The sequence below is a fragment of the Erpetoichthys calabaricus genome, chromosome 18, assembly GCF_900747795.2.
Source record: "Erpetoichthys calabaricus chromosome 18, fErpCal1.3, whole genome shotgun sequence".
Taxonomy (NCBI): Eukaryota; Metazoa; Chordata; class Cladistia; order Polypteriformes; family Polypteridae; genus Erpetoichthys; species Erpetoichthys calabaricus.
In genome coordinates this window covers 58,613,134-58,634,848 of record NC_041411.2, presented here as the reverse complement: position 1 = coordinate 58,634,848, position 21,715 = coordinate 58,613,134, and the positions used below count along the sequence as shown (strand labels likewise).

Here is a 21,715-nt window from a genome sequence, read left to right as displayed (position 1 = left end):
AAAAGTGAGACCCCATATGTAAACCAAGCATTTGTCTTGCTGAAGCAGCAACTGACTAATCACCATTTGTTCAGAAGACGCAGTTTTACTAGCAACAGAATTGGCAACTGTGTAAAACCCCTGAAGAGAAACTGCAGTACCATCTGTAACCAGAAGGTGCAAACAAAGCAAACCTGAGCAAAGAAAAAGCATGCTGAGAATTTTTACATGTGTCTGGAGAAAACCAACCAGGAAGGGAACAAAGCATCTCTCACCCCAAACCATAAGTACAAATTACTTTAATTTTGAAACCATTAATTATAATTTAATATTTAAGAAAGCCAGCTAATGTATCATGTTATTGGTATAAATGTAACTAAAAGATAATAAACTTGTGAAGGATAAGTTCTGGCACTTTCTCACTGGTTTTGGAAAGAAACTTGTAACAAAGCACAGCAGCATTTCATCTCTTGTATGTACACACACACACACACACAGAGCTCTTTCACAGGGGGGATGTTTGTGTAAAGTGCTTCAAAAACCGTTGTGGCCAGTAAGGTTACTTCAGATAAGGGCCTATAGCAGACAGTTTTGTTTTTTTTTTTTTTTTTTTTTTTTTTTTAATTAAGGAAATCAGTGGTATCTTGGATGTAGCTGCTCACATTTATAATACAGATTGTGTAGTTATACAACACTGTTGACAAGAATATAGCATGAAGGGATTATTTACCTGCATATCACCTGTTATTATATACCTAATTCTGTGTCTGAAATGCACTCTATGTGGGGGGAACTAGACAAACACTCCACCAAAGAATGAATTTAAACATATTTTTAGAAAGTTACTGTGCACTGGGGAGATTCTGAAGGACTGGAAAATGGCAAATGTTATCCATTACATAATAAGGGTGACCGGGCAGATCCAAGCAACTATAGGTCAGTAGGGCTGCAACTAATGATTATTTTGGTAGTCGACTAATCTTTCAATTTTTTTTTTGATTAGTCACGATTATTTCATGCCTGACTATTTTGATGCCCGTGACCTGTGGTTGCACATCCTGTTCTGGGCTCCAGTGCATGTCTTAGTCATCTGCTCACTTCTGTCCACCTGTGAATGTCACCCTGATGTCTCTGCATTAACAAGATTAAAATTAATAGTAAATAAATTAAATTAACAACCAGTGAACAATTTGAATTTGAAAATAATCAGATGGTTTATATTAGTGTGACCATCACAATAAAAAAGAAATACATTAAACAATACAAACTGAAGTGCACATAGTCTTTAAACAAAAAAAGTGCATTTTACTTAACCAAAAATGGTCACTGGTGTGTCTTAAAGTCCAAAAGTTTAAATAAAGCTTCAATTCAAATAAAATAAAACAATAATGTACAGTTTATAAAAGATTCAGTTCATATATTCCTGATTGCAGTGCAGGAACATGAGCATTTCGACATGCTCTGGTGTGAAGAGATGCTCAGAGGGAGTAGAGGTAGCAGGAATACACAAGAATGATTTTGCAGACAGAGAAAGATGTTTTAATCCTAACACTCTGAAGGAAAAGTGTTGTAGTTTATCACATCTTATACTACGAGGGGGGACCCAAAAATAATGGGAATTTTGTTGTTATTAGGTTGGTACTTGTAGTACGTGGTTGGGCCACTAGGGCGATCTAGTTACACTCCTCACAAGTCAGTCTGCCAAGTGCCATTAGTCTGGAAGGTTGTGCTTGTGTTCAGTGAATTTTTTTGTAAAAGTAGGTTGCGCAACAGTGTGAGAAGGAAACGCCCTGATTTGTGGGAGTCGGGCGATTGGTTCTTTCATCATGACAATGCTCCATCTCACACTGCTCTCAGCATTCGCAAATTTTTGGCAGGAAACGGTATGACAACCCTGAACCACCCACCCTACTCACCGGATTTAGCTCCGTGTGATTTCTTTTTGTTCCCTCGGACGAAAAAAGACTTGAAAGGAAGGCGTTTTGCTGACGTCGAAGAAGTAAAACAAGAAACGACCAGAGCATTAATGGGCATTACTTCAGACGAATTTAAAAAATGTTTTGAACAATGGAACAAACGGTTAGATAAGTGTATTTCCGCCAATGGAGAGTACTTTGAAGGAGACTAATTGAAGTTTGTACAGAAAATTAAATTAAACACGTTTTAAAAATATTTCCGGTTATTTTTGGGTCCCCCCTCGTATATTATGCCAAAATAAAAAAAATAACGGACTAAAATATGTAACAAGCTAATTACTGATATACTCCAAAACACAAGTTGCCTAACGTTAGTTAGTTTACTATTCATATGAATTCAAATATTATATGAAAAAAGAAGAAAAAAAAAAAACTAGGATGGCTCAGCTACTCCTATTCACTCGTTTACTACAGCTCCAAACATGTTAGCAAACATAACTGAAATTATATTCACTTAACCCTTAAACTGCCATTTACCACTGCAATTTGCCAGCACACCGGAGTCGAGTACATTTGGCCACGTACATTCATTGAATTCCGCAACCGGCTATAGTCGTGTCTCAGTGTAATTTGCCAGCGCGCGGGGGGGTGAGTATATTCGGGGACGTACATTCATTGAACCCCGCAACCGCTATATATTTGCTTCACAGAGCAATTTGTCAGTGTTGTATATTCATTGAGCAGCCAACTCGCAACCACTGCCGGCCCAAGCAGAACTGCAGCACCACTGTCTCTGGGATTCAGCCGCTACACTAGACAAGCCTGCAGTTATCAGCGTTTACCTCTGTGTGTTTGCGTGCAGCCAGTTCAAGCGCTGTTGGCTCGGTGATTTACTGAATTTTATCAATGGCTTCAGTTGCACCTTGAACATATAATAATAGATTATTGCAGTAGTTTTTTTAATAGTTTTTACAGTTCATTTGCAGTGTGTAAAATGATCAGTGTTGCTGTAATTGTGATGCTCTTTGCATAAAAAAAAATGTGTTCCATTAAAATTTCACATTTTCTTTGTGAATTGTGACATTTACTTAAAAAGTGTAGCTAAAAAGTATTTGGTGTCCGGGGTGCATTAACCCCCAAGTATGTGTCGGTTTAAGGGTTAACTATCATTGTCGAAACCTTGATATACAAATTATAGTACAAACAGTACTAACTTTACTCGCTAAAACTTACCTCTCAAGAGACGGCAGCATCACAGCTCCAGGATGCTTAATATACTTGCTTCAGATACGCATGCATCGCGGTGGTGCTGCCGTGAAAAGAAAGCTCCGCTTTGCATAATCTGCATTCAACTTTTTTTCTTTTTTGGTGAAGTGCTCCCACACTTTAGAAAGTTTCTGTCTCAATTTTTTTCCATCTCCTTCACCCTCCTCTATCTGACTCGCCATTGCAACCACGTTTATTATCCTCTACATTCTTCTTCTCCTCAGACGTTCTTCTTCGTTGGTAGGACTGTATGCAGTCTTGACAAGCAATAACAAACGATACTGCCCCCAGACATTCATGTAGTGCATTGCAGTTGTGACTGGAGCCTCTATTGAAGGTTCTGTTTATGACGTGTCAACAATAAAAAATCCGTGTCGACGATTTTTTGTAGTTGATGTTGTTGATTACGTCGACTAATCATTGCAGCCCTATAGGTCAGTAAGCTTAATGTGTGTCACAGGAAAAATTAGTGGAAAGAATTATTAAAATAAAATTGAGCAGCACATGGCAAAGTACAGGAGTTTTTCTGAACAGTCCGCATGGGTTCAGAAGAGTTCATGTTTTACCAACATGTTGGAATTCTATGAGTAAGCAACAAAAGGATATGATCACAGTGGAGCATATGATATTACTTACCTTTCAGAAAGTATTTGATAAGGTTTCAAGCGAGAGATTGGGCATTGTACATTGAATTGACTCTGATTCGGGAAGCAGAGGGTGAAGGTGTGAATAACCTCATCCGAATAGGCTGATGTTAAGAGTGATGTTCCACAGGGGTCAGTGTTAGGGCCACTGCTATTTTTAAAATATGTAAATGATTTGGATTGGAATAGTTTACAGATGATAGAAGCTAGGTGGATTGGCAGATAATTTGGAATCTGTTAAATTATTAGAGTGGGACGTGGACAGAGTACAGGCTTGGGCAGATTTGTGGCAGATGAAATTTAATGTTAGCAAAAGTAAGGTATTCTACATAGGATGTAAAATTGTTAGGTTTGAATACAAAATGGGAGGTCTGAAAATCGACAGTACACCTTATGAGAAGGATTTAGGAGTCGTTGTGGACTCTACACTGTCAACTTCCAAACAGTGTTCAGTAGCCATTAACACTAGAATCCCTGAAGCCTACGAAAAAACTTGTAATCCCGGCCCACCTTAATTTCCTTCACACCTCTCCATCAGTGTCTGTTTTGTTTTCAAAATATGTCGATCGCCACAAGCAGCAATCAGACTCCTGTCCCATCCCCCCCTACCGATGGAGATCAACTCGGGCAAAAAGCTCTCCCGGCTCAAGCCTTGTTTATCTTCGTTTGAGGTGCCTGGAGTTGTACAGGGTAAATAATATATCAATATTTTGAACACCTGCATTTCATGTGTCTATAACAGTCTGTGTAAGTGTAGGATGACCGGACATGCAAGAAATGTTGAACACATACCTAAAACACAAACTTTTTTCATGTTTTAGTACTAACAGCAAAAATTTGACATGAAGTGTATAATATGTGAAGTCCAAATATCAAATAAACACTTTCACAGAAGGTACACTTATAACAAAACAAGTGTACTTTTATTCAAGAATATAACTGAAGAAAAGAAAACCTGGGTAGGGTACGATGCCGACACGACCGCTTTCATGGTACAGCGGTAAGAACTGCTGACTCGATAATCAAGAGGAAATGGGTTCGATCCTGGCTGCTTCCCAGAATTAACGTTTTGAGTAGTGAGCTGCTCTTATTGTTACTCTTATACAATAAAAAAATACATTTGATTTGAGTCTGTAATGGCCAGTGTAAATGTGTGGTACTTGTAAAGGTTAGCGTTTTTTTTTTTCACGCTCCCACCAATCTGACACTGCTGTTTTCAAATAAAGATGTGCTATAACAGAGGTGAACTCAGATGAGGATGAACAAGGCTTGCCAAGCTCACCATGGTATCGTGGAAAGTTCTGTTTGTGATTATGTTTTGTGATGATCTTTATATAAAAAACATTTTATATGTTGTATAAATGCCTCATCAAATGTAATTTATCTGTTTACCTTGATTTATTTACTTATCTTCCTACAACGTAAAGTCACAAGTAGACTGCAGAGCTTCCTGTGTTTGATTGACATGGGCATGCTGACAAAGTGTATGTGTAATGCCACAAAAAGTGTGGCGGCAGCTTCCATCTGCAGCTATAGAGACTTCAGTACACGAGCAATGGTACAAGAATACAGTCAGACTTCATTTTTTTGGGCACATACACTGTCAGATCAGTCTCCAGGCTACAAAAAGGACATAGCAGTGCTAGAAAATGTCCAGAGAAGAGTGACTAGGCTCATTCTAGGGCTACAGGGGATGAATTATGAGGAAAGATTAAAAGCGCTGAACCTTTTCAGTTTAACACTAGAATCCCTGTAGCCTACAGAATAACTTGTAATCCCGGGCCACTTTAAATTCCTTCAGACCTCACCTCATCAGTGTCTGTTTTTTGTTTTGCAAATGTTTCAGTCAGCACAAGCAGCCAGTTATCCCATCCCCCAACACCCCGACGGAGCTGAAGTCAGTCACAAACTTCTCCCAGTTCAAATCTCTTTATCGTGGTGTGAGGTTCCTGGAGTTGTATAGGGTAAATAATATGTTGTTATTTGGAACACACGTGAAATGTATGTATTTTGTGTCTACAAAGATCTGTGTAAATGTAGGATGACATGAAATGCGAGGCAAGAAATGCTGAACACATAACTAAAACAGAATTTTTTTCCATTTTATACTAATAATAATGTGCAGTGCATAATGTGTGAAGACTTTACTCCAAATATCAAATAAACACGTGCACTTTTATTCAGGGATATAACCAAAGAAGAATAAATTATTCAGTTTATATGCTGCTGTCAATAAGCTAAAACCCAAGCTCAAACGTCAATTGACAGAAAGTTGATATTCATTTTTGGATGGTGAAGAGTTAGAACTGCTGCTTTATAACCAAAATGTTCCAGGTTCAATTCCAGGCACTCCGCGTTTTGAGTAGTGAGCTGCTATTATTAATATAATAAAAACATACATTTGATTTGAGTCTGTAACAACACCTGGTGTAAGTTTAGGCAATTTGTAAAAGTTAGCACTTGTTTTTGTATTATTCAGTTTTATTCTTTCTTTGACATTCATGTGGTACAACGAACTTGCTTCTCCCTCTCTGAGTTGGTGGCATTTATTTCTATTCTTTTCACAAGAGCAATGATGACCATAGTCAGTGCTGTGGCTGATACCTGCTCAGAAATATTTATTGTACCAGCATTCAAAGATACGATGTCTCGTGAACACTATCAGACTGGACAAAGGCAGGACCATAACAACAGACAGCAGACTGCTTGCTGCTTGTGCTGATCGGCACATTTACAATCAAGAGACGCTGATGTAGAGGTGCGAAGGGATTTATGGTAGGCTTCAGGGATTCTATTGTTCAGCAAAAGAAGATTAAGAGGTTTAAATAGAAAAGAAGATTGAAGTGTTAAAATTATGAAGGGAATTAGTACAGTGGATCAAAACTGATATTTTAAAATGAGTTTAATAGGAACACGGGAACACAGTTAGAAACTTGTAAATTTTGTATAAATACTAGGACTTTCTTCTTTACACAGAGAACCATAGACACTTGGAATAAACTACTAAGTAGCGTAGTAGACAGTAATACTTTAGGGCCTTTCGAAACTAGATTAAGTGGATGGGACTGGCGAACATTGTTTTGCTGAATGGCCTCTTCTGGTCTTGATTAATCTAATGCTCTAATGGTCGCTGATAATTGTGCCATAGAATGGCGATGTGTTGTGTGCTAATTAGGCACATGCAAGTAAAATTTCACTGTACTCTGTACATGTGGCAATAATGACCCTATATGAACCTATATAAAAATTAAATGTATTAGTGAACAATTCACGTGCCTTGTTTTAGAACTCATAGTAAATTGCAAAGAGAAAAAGATCTTGATAAGAAAGCAAACCTTCGCGCACAAGTATTCAACTGTCTATACATTCTTAAAATCTTACAGTGAACTATGTGGCTTAATTGACTTAGAATTAACCATTAAATCTTGGACCATAATATCTTTGTTTCCTGCACTGGTTGAGTATAACTTATCAATAAATTTTCTAGTTTAGACTCTTTGTGCTGTAAGTGTCTCATGAGCTAGAGTTTTATGCAGTCATTATTAGGCCATAAGCTCTGAAGAAAAGCTGCTTCTAACATTTTAAAGAAATTGGGAAGTTTGAGCCTAGTTTTGAGTAGGGAAATCATGGCAGGCAAAAGAAAACAATTTGTCTACTTTATAATCAGAGAAACGTTTTAACTGTCTATCTTAAAATGCATTTGGTGCTGTTGCTGACTTTGTCTTTATTTGTTTAACTTTTGCTGCCTTTGTGCTTACTGCTACCTTTTATTTGTGCTTTCTTCTGTCCACTTACATTCAGCACACTTACAACTGGGTATATAGTAATGGAGCAGATTAGAGAATGGTAGGTACTATCTGTTTCCAAACTCCCACTACTTCCCAATAATTGCTAACTTCCTGATTTTTGTTGTTATTGGATCTTTTGACATATTCTCCTTTGTTCAAGAAAAACATACATGATAGCCCCACTGTACATGTATGCATATTTATGTTTCAGAAAATAATAAATATATTTAATAATGCCAATTGGTTGAGGTTTGGTTGCGTTCTATTGATGGTTGGTTTATATCTTACACCTGCATGTGATCTGCCTCTCCAAGCTAAATTTTGGGGAAAAAAAGCATTGAAATGGGAAGAAAAAAATGAGTTGGGAAGCTCCAAGCATCTTGAATCATTTGCTCCTTATGAAACTCATATGGCTTTTAGTTTTTGCTATCTTTTTCTACCTTTGACTCTAGTGAGTGCAGAGTAAGTTGTGTAATGCAACAGGCCTCCTTGGTCAATTTATAATGGTTGTTAATGTTCCCTAAGCTGCTGTTTAATGTTAAACATGTTGCCATTTTGTCCAGGTAGAAACAGACTATACAGCGTCTACGCCTGTAGGTGACTGATGGAAGGCTGCGAGGAATCAAAGTGTTTTGTATCCAGGGCTTAGTTATTTTAGAATAAACCTGTCAAAGGTCTATGTGATGTGGAGTGCACCATTGTCCAGTACTATTTTTTCTTGATTTGTTCTCTCTAAATGTTAATTTGCCCCCACAAATATTTCCCATAATTTTCTGCAGTCAGCTCTGGGTGTGAGTTCGTCTGTATGAAATTATCAGTTTGTGTAAAAAATAAAAAATAAATAAATAAATTGATAAAAAAAATCCTTGACAGCTAGTATTAATGGGACAAGTTGACGTTTATGGATTTCATAATGGAGCTTAACAATTTGAGTTCCAAAATACAAGTTAGTTGAAAAATATACAGTAAGTGCCATCAGAAAGTATTCACTTTTTATAAATGTTATGTTTCACCCTTTTGCCAAAATCATTTACATATATTTTTCCCTACTCAATACTAAACTTGTCAAAATGATGAAGTGAAATTAAGATTTTAGGATTTTTTGCAAATTTAATGAAAAATGTTAAAAAAAAAAAAAAAAAAAAAAAATAGGACTTTGACACAAGCACTCCGATCATCTGACATGACACTTGAAATTTAACTAGGGTGCATTCCATTCTATTGATTATTATTGATGTTTTTACACCTTTTTTAGAGTCAACCTGTGGTCAATTCAAATAATTACACATGGTTATTAAACACACAAACCTGTCTTTAAAATGTCCCAGAGTTGACTATGTGTATCAGGTCAAAACAAGCCGTGAGGTTGAATGAATTGCCTGCAGAGCTTAGAGACAGGATTGTGTTAAAGCACAAATCTGGGAAAGACTACAAAAATTCTGTAGCACTGAAGGTTCATAAGAGCACAGTGGTCTAAATAATTCTTAAATGGACAAGGTCTGGGACAATCACTACTGTTCCTAAAGTTGCATGCACATCTAAATCTCTGGCTGAGCTCCAATGAACCTATGTAGAGATGGGAGGAACTTCTAAAAGGACAACCACCAGCACATTAGTCAACTGATCTGGGCTTTATGACAGAGTGGTCAGACAATACCATAAAGCTTAGAATTTGCAAAAAGCCACCTAAATGAGACTGGGAATATTAAAAATAGTATTCTCTTGTCTGATGAAACCAAAATTGAACTGTCAACCTCAATTTTAAGTGTTATGTCTGGAGGAAACAAGATAAACCTTGCGCAATACCTTTCTAGTGTTGAAGCATGCTGATGCTGGTAGGGATCGATCAGGTTTTTTAAGACTGATACCAATCACTGATTTTATGTTACTTGATCACCCAGTTCCAATACCAATTCCCATTTATAATATTATTTATTATGTCTGTGAGGGGCGGCACGGTGGCGCAGTGGGTAGCGCTGCTGCCTCGCAGTTGGGAGATCTGGGGACCTGGGTTCGATTCCCGGGTCCTCCCTGCGTGGAGTTTGCATGTTCTCCCCGTGTCTGCGTGGGTTTCCTCCGGGGGCTCTGGTTTCCTCCCACGGTCCAAAGACATGCAGGTTAGGTGGATTGGCAATTCTACATTGGCCCTAGTGTGTGCTTGGTGTGTGGGTGTGTTTGTGTGTGTCCTGCGGTGGGTTGGCACCCTGCCCAGGATTGTTTCCTGCCTTGTGCCCTGTGTTGGCTGGGATTGGCTCCAGCAGACCCCCGTGACCCTGTTCGGATTCAGCGGGTTGGAAAATGGATGGATGGATGGATGTCTGTGAGGTTGTTTTAAGCGCATGTTCTCTCTCTTTTTTTTTTTTTTTATTTTCAAGTGTCTGAAGTGACCAGATAGTAGATTTTTGAAGGCACATTATGATCGTTTGTTGGCAAAAGTAAACTGTCATTTTTACCTTTTTTTGGTAATGATTTCCATAAACCTGACCACTGCATCATTTACAAACTTGCTGTACTTAATACTTAAAATTCTGGGTGTTGATGTGTAACAGAGGGATATGCAACATTGTGCATAATGTCAGGTTTTTTTTTTTTTATATTCTCTCCTTTGCCACCACCTCCAGGGTGCTCAGAGTTATGTCTCATAACTGAGCCTGCATTTTTGTTGCAACAAAAGTCAATAACCAATGCCTTGGTTTTGCTGATGTTAATTTGAGGACCATTCTTTCTTCACCAAGAAACAAAGTTCTCTGTCTGACTCCTATATTTTGCTTCATCACCCTTGTCTATATACCCCTTAAGTGCAGAATTATCAGAGAATTTCTGCTAATGACCTTAGGCTCATCCACATGCATATCTCTGAGCTTACCCCTTAATAGGTATGGCTGGATGTTACTGAAGCCACTGAAGAAATAAAAAAACAACACAATCCTCACAGTGCTGCCAGCTTTGTCCAGAATGAGAATAAGTCTTATAGAGCAGATATACAACACTAGGTTGAGATGAGAAAATTAACTTTCAGTTACATTCGGTTGAGCAGAAATTTTCAATTATTTGCTGTGAGCAATAATTACTATTATGCAATATACTGTAACTGTACATTTATAATATTACATTTGTATGCATTATACAGCAAATTTGACAATGTATTTATTAATGTTCCATATTTGAGTCAATCTTTGTCAATTCAACAGGTTTTAGAAAATGTTCCAACTGACCATCTCCGATTTGCTTTATATTGAAATTAATGTCATTATACCCAATAACCAGTGTGGAAAATTTTAGGCATGTATTTTTGTTAGAAAAAAGAGGCTTTAAAAAGGGTGTATAGGTGCAAGAATGGCGATGAAAATGAATATTCTGGGATAAATGGGAAAATTTATATTTTGTCACACAGGATGGAGACAGAGCCCAGTGTCTCGTTTGTTTGCAGTTTATCTCAGTGTTTAAGGAGTACAATGTGCGTCGACATTACAATACACTGCATCGAGAATAGTATGGTGTATTGTCTGGCAAACTGCGCGAGAAAAAGGTTCAGCAACTGAAAGCATCAATTACAAAACAGTGAAACTTTTTCTCGAATATTAAGTCAAGAGAAGGTTCTGTAAAAGCAAGTTTTTTTCTCTGTAACATTATTGCAAAATCTTCACAGCCATTCACTGAAGGCTAATTCATAAGATTGTTTTATAAAGGCATGTGATATTATTTGTCTGGACAAAAAGAAACCGTTTGAAGGCATAAGTTTGTCCTCAAATACTGCTGCTAGCAGAATCACTGAATCAGCTAATAACATTCATCAGCAACTGATTACAGCAGCACAAGGTGCATACTGTGCTGTGTTCATTCGTGGGGTTGATGAAAACCTAAACGTAACCAAAGAATTTATTAGATTTATTACCTATGAAAGCCACAAGGACTGGTCGTGACATTTCAAGAATTGGAAGGTTGCATTAACAGAGCAGGACTGCCGTGGGATAAACTTGTGTCTGTGGCAACAGACAGTGCAGCAGCAATGTGTTCTGAAAACATTGGTGTTGTGGGATTAATAAAAGCCAAATGAAACTAGCTTTATTTGTTGGGTCCTTTTACTCCTGCATTCTGCATCAGTAAGCGTGTGTGTGTAAGTAAGTGTGGCAAAAGTCTACAAATGAAAGAAGTTCTGGACATTGTTGCTAAGATGGTTATTTTCATACGAGCAAGAGGTCTCAGCCACAGGCAGTTGTCTTCATTCTTGTCTGATATGGACACTGAATATGGAGAGTTGCTCTATCATACCGAAGTCCGATGGTTGAGTTGGGGAAACGTGTTGAAGAGATTTTTTGCTTTAAAGCAGGAGATAGCACTTTTTATGCCATTGAAGATAAAGACTTTTGCCAACTTTTTGATCCGTCTTTTCTGTCAGATTTAGCGTTTCCTTACAGATGTCATGGAACACCTCAACGCACTCAACTTGAGGCTCCAAGGTCCAAAGGAGGTGATTACGATGATGAATGACCGTGTTAAATCATTCAGATGTAAGCTGTCTTTGAGGGCCAAACAGCTACAGTCTGGCAATTTGGCTCATTTCTCAGCTATGCAGTTGTTGGTACGCGTCAAAACAGAATGCTTGAAATATTACTCAGATAAAATTTCTCAAGTGCTTGATGAGTCATGGTTGATGTTTTGAGGAGTTCTGGGCTCTTGAACCTCATTTGCACTGTTCGCAGCTCCGTTTGTGGTGAATGTTGCTTGCGTTTCAGAAGATTTGCAAATGGAGATTGTGGACTTACTGTGCAACACTGTGCTTAAACAAGTATATGGATATTGGTGTTCCAAAGTTCTACAAGTTTGTGTCACGTGAAAGATTTCTGGAGCTTAACACCGCTGTCAGTATCATTCACTCTGACATGTATTAAAAATTGAGTCTCATGTCAGTGTTTTTTTCAGTAATACAGAAGTGCTACAGCCTGATGCACTGTTTGCGCAGGAGCTGGATAAATCATGGAGGCTGTTTGGCTTGTGATTTCAACAAGGCTAGCTTCAAAGTTAATGCCAAACTTTTATCAGAACATTACATGTTCTACCAGAGGAGACAGGACAGTGGATCATTGCTATACTCTGTACAAAGATGGCTATATAGCACAAAAAACGCTTTTATTGAGCAAATCTGACCATGCTGCCATGTTTCCTATGCTCAGTTATAAACAAAGTTAAGGTAAGAAGCTTCAGTCACATGTTAGGTTGTGCATTGGACAGTCAAAACTTAGGTCATTCTCAGGATACACTGAGTGTTGCTGACTGGGGATATGTTCTGCCGCAACTCTGATGGTGACATCAATGTGTTTACTGAAACTGTATCTTGCTACATTAAACATCTCATAAGTGAAATCACACCAAAAGTCATCATCAGAACTTAACCAAGCTAGAAAATTATGGTCGTGGATAAAACCCTTTGTGATGCACTAAATGCATGCACCATTGCATACAGTTCTGGGCTTGTGCCTGGGAATATGGTTGATATACAAAGTCGTCCTGTACAATTTAAGGAGAGCTGTGAAAGTGGTTTAACAACAATGTAGGGAGAAAGTGAAAGGGCAATTTGAACAGTCTGATCCTAGGTGCACGTGGCAAGGTCTGCATATAGTATTGGCCCATAAAGCAACAACTCCCAGCATGGTGAGTTCTGACACCTCTCTGGCTTAGCTTCCATATGCACTTTGATGTGAAAGTGCTATCTCAAACTAGCGATCCAACACATCAGCAGAGGGAGAACCACTCCGAACAGTGCTCAGTTTGTTGGAACATGATTTGAGGAGAGCTTTCAGGAAAGTGAACACCTGAAAGGCGGCAGGTCCATATGTCATTCCAGAACTTGTTTTTAAGATCTGTGGTGATCAGGCTTCACCAGTGTTAACAGTAATATTTAATCTCTCTTTAACCCAGTCTGTCGTACCATCATACTTTAATTTGCCTCTATACCTTAGGAAGCAAGTCCAACCTGTCTGAATAACTGTTGTCTTGTGACACTAACTCCTGTAACAGTGATGTGTTTTGATAGGCTAGTCAAAAGTTACATAAGCCCTTCTCTGGCAAATGAACTGAATCCTTTACAGTTCAGTAGATCTACAGAAGATGCCATCACCTTGATCCTTTACACTGTGCTGGCATACCTGAACAAGAGGGAATTATTTGCGATTTTTTTTTTTATTCTGCAATTCTGCATTTATCATAATAAACCCCTTTAAGCTCATCTCCAAGCTAAGGGGCATGCATCTCAGCACTTCATTGTCTAGCTGGATTTTTAACTTCCTGACAGGCAGACCCCAGAAAGTTTGACTGGGCCAGCCACTTTTCATCAACATAGGGGCTACGCAGGGCTGTGTTCCGAGTCCTCTGCTGTACTCCTCCTACACCAATGACTGCACTGCTGCACATAACATCATTGTCAGGTTTGCGGATGATACAGCTGTGATAGGCCTGATATCTAACAACAAATGAGCAGGCTTGCTTACTTACTGTCAGGGCAACAGTCTGAACGCCAGCAAGACAAAGGAGCTGATTGTGGAGTTCAGGTGAAAACAGCAGAGGCACGCATCATTATTAACAGTACTACGGTAGAGGGGTTGACCATTTCAGAGGCCAAGGTGTACACATCACAGAGAACCTAACCTGGTGCAAACACAATAACACCTTGGTAAAGAAGGCAAAACAGTATCTTCACCACCTCAGCGGTCTCCAGGATTTCAGACTGCCCTCCCATTTACTAAGGAATTTCTACACATCACCTCTGAAGGTATCATATCAGGAAATATTATTGTGTAGTCGGGTTAACGTTACCACTAACTAAAGTCCAGTTCACAGAGACTGAGGAGGAGCTTTTTCCCCCACAGGGCATCTGCTGCTTAAATAAGGAAAGTGCCTAGGTCTACATGATGCCCAATTGTTAAACCTCTTACATTATAATTTAAGTTATTTTATTTTTAAAATTCTATTAATGAGTTTTGATCATTATAAAGCCATGTATTAATGTTATTTTACATTATTACTAAAGGCACAGACATTGGAGTTGAGCAACTAAGCATTTCACTTCATATTGAACTGTATGCCTAATTTGTATGTGGCAAACAAAATGTGAAAAGTGGAAAACGTTGAATGTCTATATGGCTGTCCATCAGAATTTTATAAAATGTGCTGTGTTAAAGATAGCTAGGACAAGATAGCACTTTACTAAAATGATGTCAGGCATCAATTACTGTTTCATTTTTTTGTTTCCCCCCCTTCTCTTAACAATAATAAAAGCATCTTACGATCTAATTTCTCTGCTGAGTAACAGTGTAAAAAGTACTAAAAAATACTCCCATGCTTAATATCACAAGAGCAGTCCCCTATTATCAAATATTTGCCAACTGTTTAGCTTCTAAAGCTTCCAGAGGTCCTGCTATCTTTGAAAATAGAAAAAGCTTTTGACAGAGGTGAATGGGAACATCTGTTCACTGTGCAATGCAAAATTTGATTTATAGCTAACATATGTATTTATTAAAATTTATATTCCAGTCTCTGGTCATATAAACAATATAAATCTTAGTATTTCTCTCTCAAACATGGAAGCAGACATGCTTTCTGTGATTGATTTCAGACCACTGGCTTAACAAACAGCAAGAGAGTAAGAGGATTACATGGGATGGTGCCCTCCCTTAATGATATATAGTTATCAATGTTGATACAGTATACTTGATTTATTGGTTAGAATTTCTGGATTCAGAAAATTATACTGTTTCCAATGAACATCATGCATCTCTGGTTAAACTAGGTAATTTTTTTTTTTGATCGTTTCAAACTTGTTCAGATATCAAGGAATTATAGTTACAAAAAAAAAAAAAAAAAAAAGTTCAGATTTATTTTTTGCAATCTGATGGAAAACATCGACCAAGTTGTTAGTTGATCTCTTCATCTCTCATTAGCTAGGAGAATTAATACTGGTAAAATGAATGAGAGAGTTGTTTTTTCATTCATTGATTTAGGATGCAAAAAGGCCACATATTTTAACAAAGACTATTTTGCAAAGACCTGAAGCATTGCAAGACCTAAATTTCAGAATGTGTGGACTTTTTAGACGGTGGAAGAAAGCAGTAAGAATTTAAACTGAACTGGCTTGACTTTCAACGAGATAGAAATCATACTCTTCACTATTTGCCTTTGTTTGTGCTTCTGCACTTATCAATACTTGTTAATTTACCAGTAATACAGTGGTCCAACATTTGCCCAGATATGTTCCTAATGAAGGAAACATTTTAAAGCCAATATACTATTGTCAGTTGATGTCAAGGATGATAATTTATTGTAGCCTTCTTTAACCTACACTGTGTTTAAATTTTGGAAGACACAGGATTTGGTATCCTTTAGAGCCCTTTGTGTTAAATATGTGTGCATCAATTGAAGAGTCATGAGACAGAAAGTAGATATAGATATTGGGCACTCTGGATGAGACAAACCTAATAGCTTATCTCTTATCATTGTTAAGACAGTTTATTATTACCATTACTAATTTCTTTTGTCACTGGGAAAAAATGCGATGGGAACCAATCCAAAATATTGTTTATCTGTTTCCAAGATGTATAACTTTGCACAATTATTGTACCCTGCATATTGTATAATGACACACCTCTGACCTCAATTAGTACCTTTCAGCTCATATTTATTAAATTTTATAGAGGTGGAAAATGTATCTATTGAATAATGTAAGCAGTGTTGATACAAAATTTCATGGCTGTTTTTGTCATTGTTTATATGATTAGCAGATAACCATATTCTAGTTTTTCCAACATCGTAGGCACAGTAAATATTTTTTTTTCTTTTTCCCCAAACAGGAAATACATTTAGCACATTGGCAGGGCTAGTTTTTGACTGGACAATTGTAAAGGATATGGAAACTGCAAGTTTCTCCGATTCCTACAATGCACTTAGGTATGTGTCAGTATGTCTTTATTTGGTTACTTTTTGATTAATCTGGATGGCCTTGTTGTAGAAGTTTGTAATACTTTTCAAACTGAATGATTGACAAAAAGCTTAAGTGTTTTAAAACTGAAATACAAGATCCTAAAAGGAAAAGATTTTTAAACCTTGGAGCACTGTGCATGTACTCTCTTGTCTTTTTTACAATCTACTGGAGAGCTGGCTATTACCAGTGTTGCTCATATCTCTAATATCCATTTTTAGGTCATTTACCTCAATGACATTTCTCCTTTTTCATTCTGTGCATCCTCCCTACCCCTCTCCAATTTCCTACCCCAAAACCTCTATTAGAGTTCTGAAGTTTTCTGAATCTACATACACCCCACCAGCATATATTTCAGAAATGGAAAAGGTTGGGAAGCAGGGAGATACTATTTTGGTATCTGGTATGAAAACGGGGAATTCCAGACTTAAGGCAAAGATACAGGAATCATTATACAAGGTAATTATATTGACCATGTTTATTGACAATGCATATAGAGTGCAATGTAATTCTTGCATGGCTGACCAATGTGCAGTATTTTCCACAACTAGCATTAGTTGTCCATCTTTAACCATACTTTTAAACATCTGAACTTATCCATTCCTAAAAGTAAGTGGTTTGTTTAAAAAGTAATCTGAAAACCTCAGTGATACCTGACAATTCCAAAAATATAATATAGCCTAATATATTAATGTTAGAAACTTCATACATAATATCTTTAAATAGTATGGATATGCAACCTGTTTTACTGTATGTTAAGACAGCTATTTCCTTTTGGTTACTTTTACGTAACAGTATTTTTTAGTAATGTGAATTAGTTTATATGATATGGAGTCCTTCATGGGTTGGGTTGGGAGCATGAGCTGATAGCGCATTGCCGCACCCACCACATAATAAACCACCTGGATTAAGACCCGAGTGCAGCGGTTTACACTGCAGCACCACACTAGAACTGTATGAGGTTTTTTACTCTGGCTGGAGTGGCACTCCTGTCATCATTCCCCAAGTTTTCCCTGTAAGTTGGAGGACCTTCTTGCAGTCCTGGATGCAGAATAACATCCTACCCAGGAAGAAGCAATTAAAGGTTAAGGGCCTTGCTCAAGGGCCCAACAGAGTACAGTCACCTCTAGCGTTTGGAGTTTATTAAATATAATTTTCACTAATCCAGATTCCTGGAATTGGATCCTTTGCCAAGTCATTGTCCATGTGCAATCTATATATTCTTTTTTTTTTTTTTTTGGGTACTCTGGAAATGTGGGAACAAAGACAAAGATATACCTCTTGGGTTGACTGGACTTGTGTAAGTGCCACTGTGGGTGGGTGGGTGTGTGTGTGTTTGGTGGAGAGCAGACAGCAAAATGGACCTCTGACCTTTCCAGAACCTTTTCATCCTTGTACCCAGTGATGTTGTGATAGGCTCCAGTATCCATGACTCTGAATTGCATTAAATTAATTTGAGAATATTATGTTATTTGCTAATGCTTGAACAATTCTCCATAGTTCTTTGATTTTTTTTTTCCCACCCTCGGAGCTCTTTGTTATAATTCGTTTTTGACATGTTAAGAATTGCTATAGAAAAGCAGTGTGCTCTGTTGCAGTACTTTTAGAGGTACACATGATTCTGTAAGACATGGGTGTTTTTTTTTTTTTTTTTTTATTTCCTGTGCAGGATGTGTTAGCAGCTGAAGTGAGACTCTTAATCTTGGAAAATATTCTTCTGAAACCAGCATGTGATATCTACCTTCTGGTTGGAACATCTATAAAATACAAGGTGCAGAAGTTTAGGCAAGGAAAAATTACAGGTTTGCTTTAGTTTTATTGTAATATGGCTTATTGTCCTATAAATCTGAACTCTATTCAAAACTCCCATCTTTTGTTTCTCTTTTCCAGAAGTAGTTATGCCATGTGATCAATATGAGTTACAACTTCAGAACAGCATAGTTGCTCAAGATGGAGACCTTCATCGTCCAGTTGCAAAATTAGACCGGGCAACCTCAACAGTTACTGCTCTTCAGCTGGGACAGACTAACATAGTCCTTGACCACAAGAGTATCCTTCTGATGGAATGGTTGTTTTGAGGTCATTAAAACCAGAGTATCACTCCTGTGCATAGATAACTTATAATGTGAACTGCCTCTTGGATATCCATTAGCCATATTTCTGAATAACTTTCTCTTTTGAAAGGAAGGATTTTTTTTCTCTAAAGAATTTGTGTCACCTTTACTAAAACAGTTATGAGTAATGTGTACTATAAGCACGGACAAATTCCTTTTGAACTGCTTGCTTTAGAAGGATTTTTGTATTAAAAATTCCAGTCCCTTTAACATTAAAATCCCTACGAAAAAAAATTGTAATCCCTGGCCACTATAAATTCCTTTGCACCTCCTCATCAGTGTCTTTGTTTTGCAAATGTGTGAATCGGCACAATCAGCCTGCTATCCCATTCCCCTCAGTGACGCAGCTGAAGTTCTCCCAGCTCAAGTCTGTTTATCTGGGTGTGAGCTGCCTGGAGTTGTATAGGGTAAATAATATTTCGTTATTTGGAATACATACATTTCTTGTGTGCTCCGTGTCTACAACGATCTGGGTAAATGTAGGGTGACAGGAAATGTGAGGCAAGAAATGTTGAACACATAACTAAAACAGAAATTTTTTTTCTTGTTATAATGACAAAATGCAGACGTGAAATATATATAATGTGTGAAGACTGAAGTTGAAATATTAAACACTTTCACAAAAAGGTATAACAAAATAGGTGCACCTTTATTTAAAAAACATTGTTGTACCATTCGCTGTATTTACAAAGTCCAGTACTGTACTGAGGAGATATATTTCTGACAAAATTCAATAAATACATACATAACACAAATGAATAAAAGTACTGTGAAACACATGGAGCAAAGAAGATTGAAAACTTTTCTTTATCTGAACATGAGTAGATATGAGAATGCCTTTTTTTTTTTTTTTTTTTTTTTTTCTCCCCCTGTCATGACTGGTAATTCTAATACATTTATTTACAGAAACAACACTTGCCATTTAAATGCTTCATTACAGATTCTTTGTGTAAACACATTTGTGAGCATTTGAACTTGGTTCTTAACAGCATTGAACAGATGTCCGCATGCAGGGTGCATCTCGGCTTCCAAACAGCACCATTTATGTTGTGGAGCCTGGATATTTAGGTTTGTAATACTTTAATGTTATTCATCTTCAAACCTCTTCAGGGAAAGTGAAATGAAAATGACAGTGATGATTCCCTGTATTTTGATGCATTTTAAATTTACTCTGAATATATGTAACTTCAGGTAGGACTGTCTTAAGCAGAGCTAGTTTTTAACACTTGGATTGTAAAGAATTTAATTATTTGCTTTTTATATGTTAAATTTGGTACTTTATAGTACTCCTCTAACTCTGCAGTTTACATTTCAACTTTGGTCACCATACATTGTTTTACCATCACCCTAGATCCTTATATTTATTGTTTTTTGGTAATTCATGTGGCACATTACTGCTGAGTATTTACTGTGCTCCAGATTTTTTTACATTTTTTTAAAACATCAGCAAAATAATTTTATAAGTAATCATAAATCTTAAATACTAGCAAAATACCCGCGCTTCACGGCGAAGTATGTTGCTCTATACTAATTAATAAAAGGCAAAGCCCTCACTGAATGACTGACTGACTGACTCATCACTAATTCTGCAATTTCCCGTGTAGGTGGAAGGCTGAAATTTGGCAGGCTGATTCCTTACAGCTTACTTACAAAAGTTAGGCAGGTTTCATTTCGAAATTCAACGCGTAATGGTCATAACTGGAACCTCTTTTTTCACAATATACTGTAATGGACGGCAGCTCGATGGCCATGGGAGGAGGAGTTGAGTGTCACGTCATCACGCCTCCCACGTAATCACGTGAAAAGACTGTGAACGCAGTAGGGAGAAATGAAGGAGGAGCCGCAAACAGCGAAGAACAAAAAATTAAACAATTGAGAAGGGAGCGAAACAATAAGAAGCGAGCGAGTAAAGCATACAAGCATCTTCATAAGGGAAACAAAGCACGGTGTAAAACGTAAGTTTAAATTAAGTTTATAGAAACGCTCCCGCTGCGGATTGCAATAACATATTCGCGAGATAAAAGTTTAATGAGAAGACACAAGGTATAAACGAACCACACGCCGTAGCGCAACGTTAGGGGCTTCACCTCTGGCGCTGACGTTCGAGATTCGATTCCCGAGAGCGGATGCGTGTGTGTACGCCTGATGAGTCCAGAATTAAGGAGAAACACATGTCGCATACTCTTTGCATTATTTGAAAGTAAACTATTAAAACCATTCTATGATCTGCTTCTGGGAACAGAAAGAGGGCACGTGGCGGACGTAAGGCGACTTGCTGACAAACCACAAGCGTGACCTGGCAGGTAACCACCCATACAATCAGATTGTGATTCAGAAAACGAATGCCATGAATGATCTACATACTGTCAAATAAACGAAACACACGCTGTAGCGCAACAGCTGTGAAAAGGGAGCTTCACAAAAAAACAGATCCTTAACAAATTGTTATTGGTATATTTTTGATCCGTTTAAAAAGGTTTACTTTTTTAATTTTTCTTAATAAAAAATTAAAAGCAGTACTTTGCCGCAACAAAGCGCGAGAATTTGGCTATATATATCTGCTTCTCGCAATTGTGATTCAGACTAGGAATGCAATGAATGTAATTACCCCGATCTACATACAAGGCGAAAGTCTTGCAACATTCAAAGATGATGGTTTGGGATAAGTACACCATGGAACATAAAAGAGCTTATGAAGCCTTGAACCGAAAAAAGCAAGATCTCAGAGATCGTTAAAAAAAAAAAAAAAAAAAAAAGGAGGTAAGGTCGTTTTACTCGCTGTAGATTTTAGTCAAACATTACCATTTATTCCACGAGGGAGACCAGCAGATGAACTCAACGCGTGTTTAAAATCCATGCTTCTCCCACGGTCGGTTATATGTCGCGTGTTCTCGGGTAGGTACACCAAAAAATGTATACATTTAAGCATGTAATGGGCAAAGAAAAAATGAGGTATACCCAAAGGCACTGCAGTAGTACTCAATGTAACTTTACTTCTTAAATGTTAATGTTTTACTGTTTAATAATTTATACGCTT

At 37.6% G+C, this 21,715-nt stretch overlaps 1 protein-coding gene across 1 annotated transcript in view; it reads left to right on the top strand.

The window, feature by feature from the left end:
* nup210 (nucleoporin 210) overlaps nt 1-21,715 on the top strand; it is a 293,306-nt gene that overhangs the window by 73,644 nt on the left and 197,947 nt on the right. The window contains exons 4-8 of the mRNA XM_028823964.2: nt 16,437-16,533; nt 16,873-17,023; nt 18,234-18,366; nt 18,455-18,613; nt 19,678-19,746. Of these exons, the coding sequence (XP_028679797.1) occupies nt 16,437-16,533; nt 16,873-17,023; nt 18,234-18,366; nt 18,455-18,613; nt 19,678-19,746 (609 nt within the window). The remainder of the gene's footprint in view (nt 1-16,436; nt 16,534-16,872; nt 17,024-18,233; nt 18,367-18,454; nt 18,614-19,677; nt 19,747-21,715) is intronic.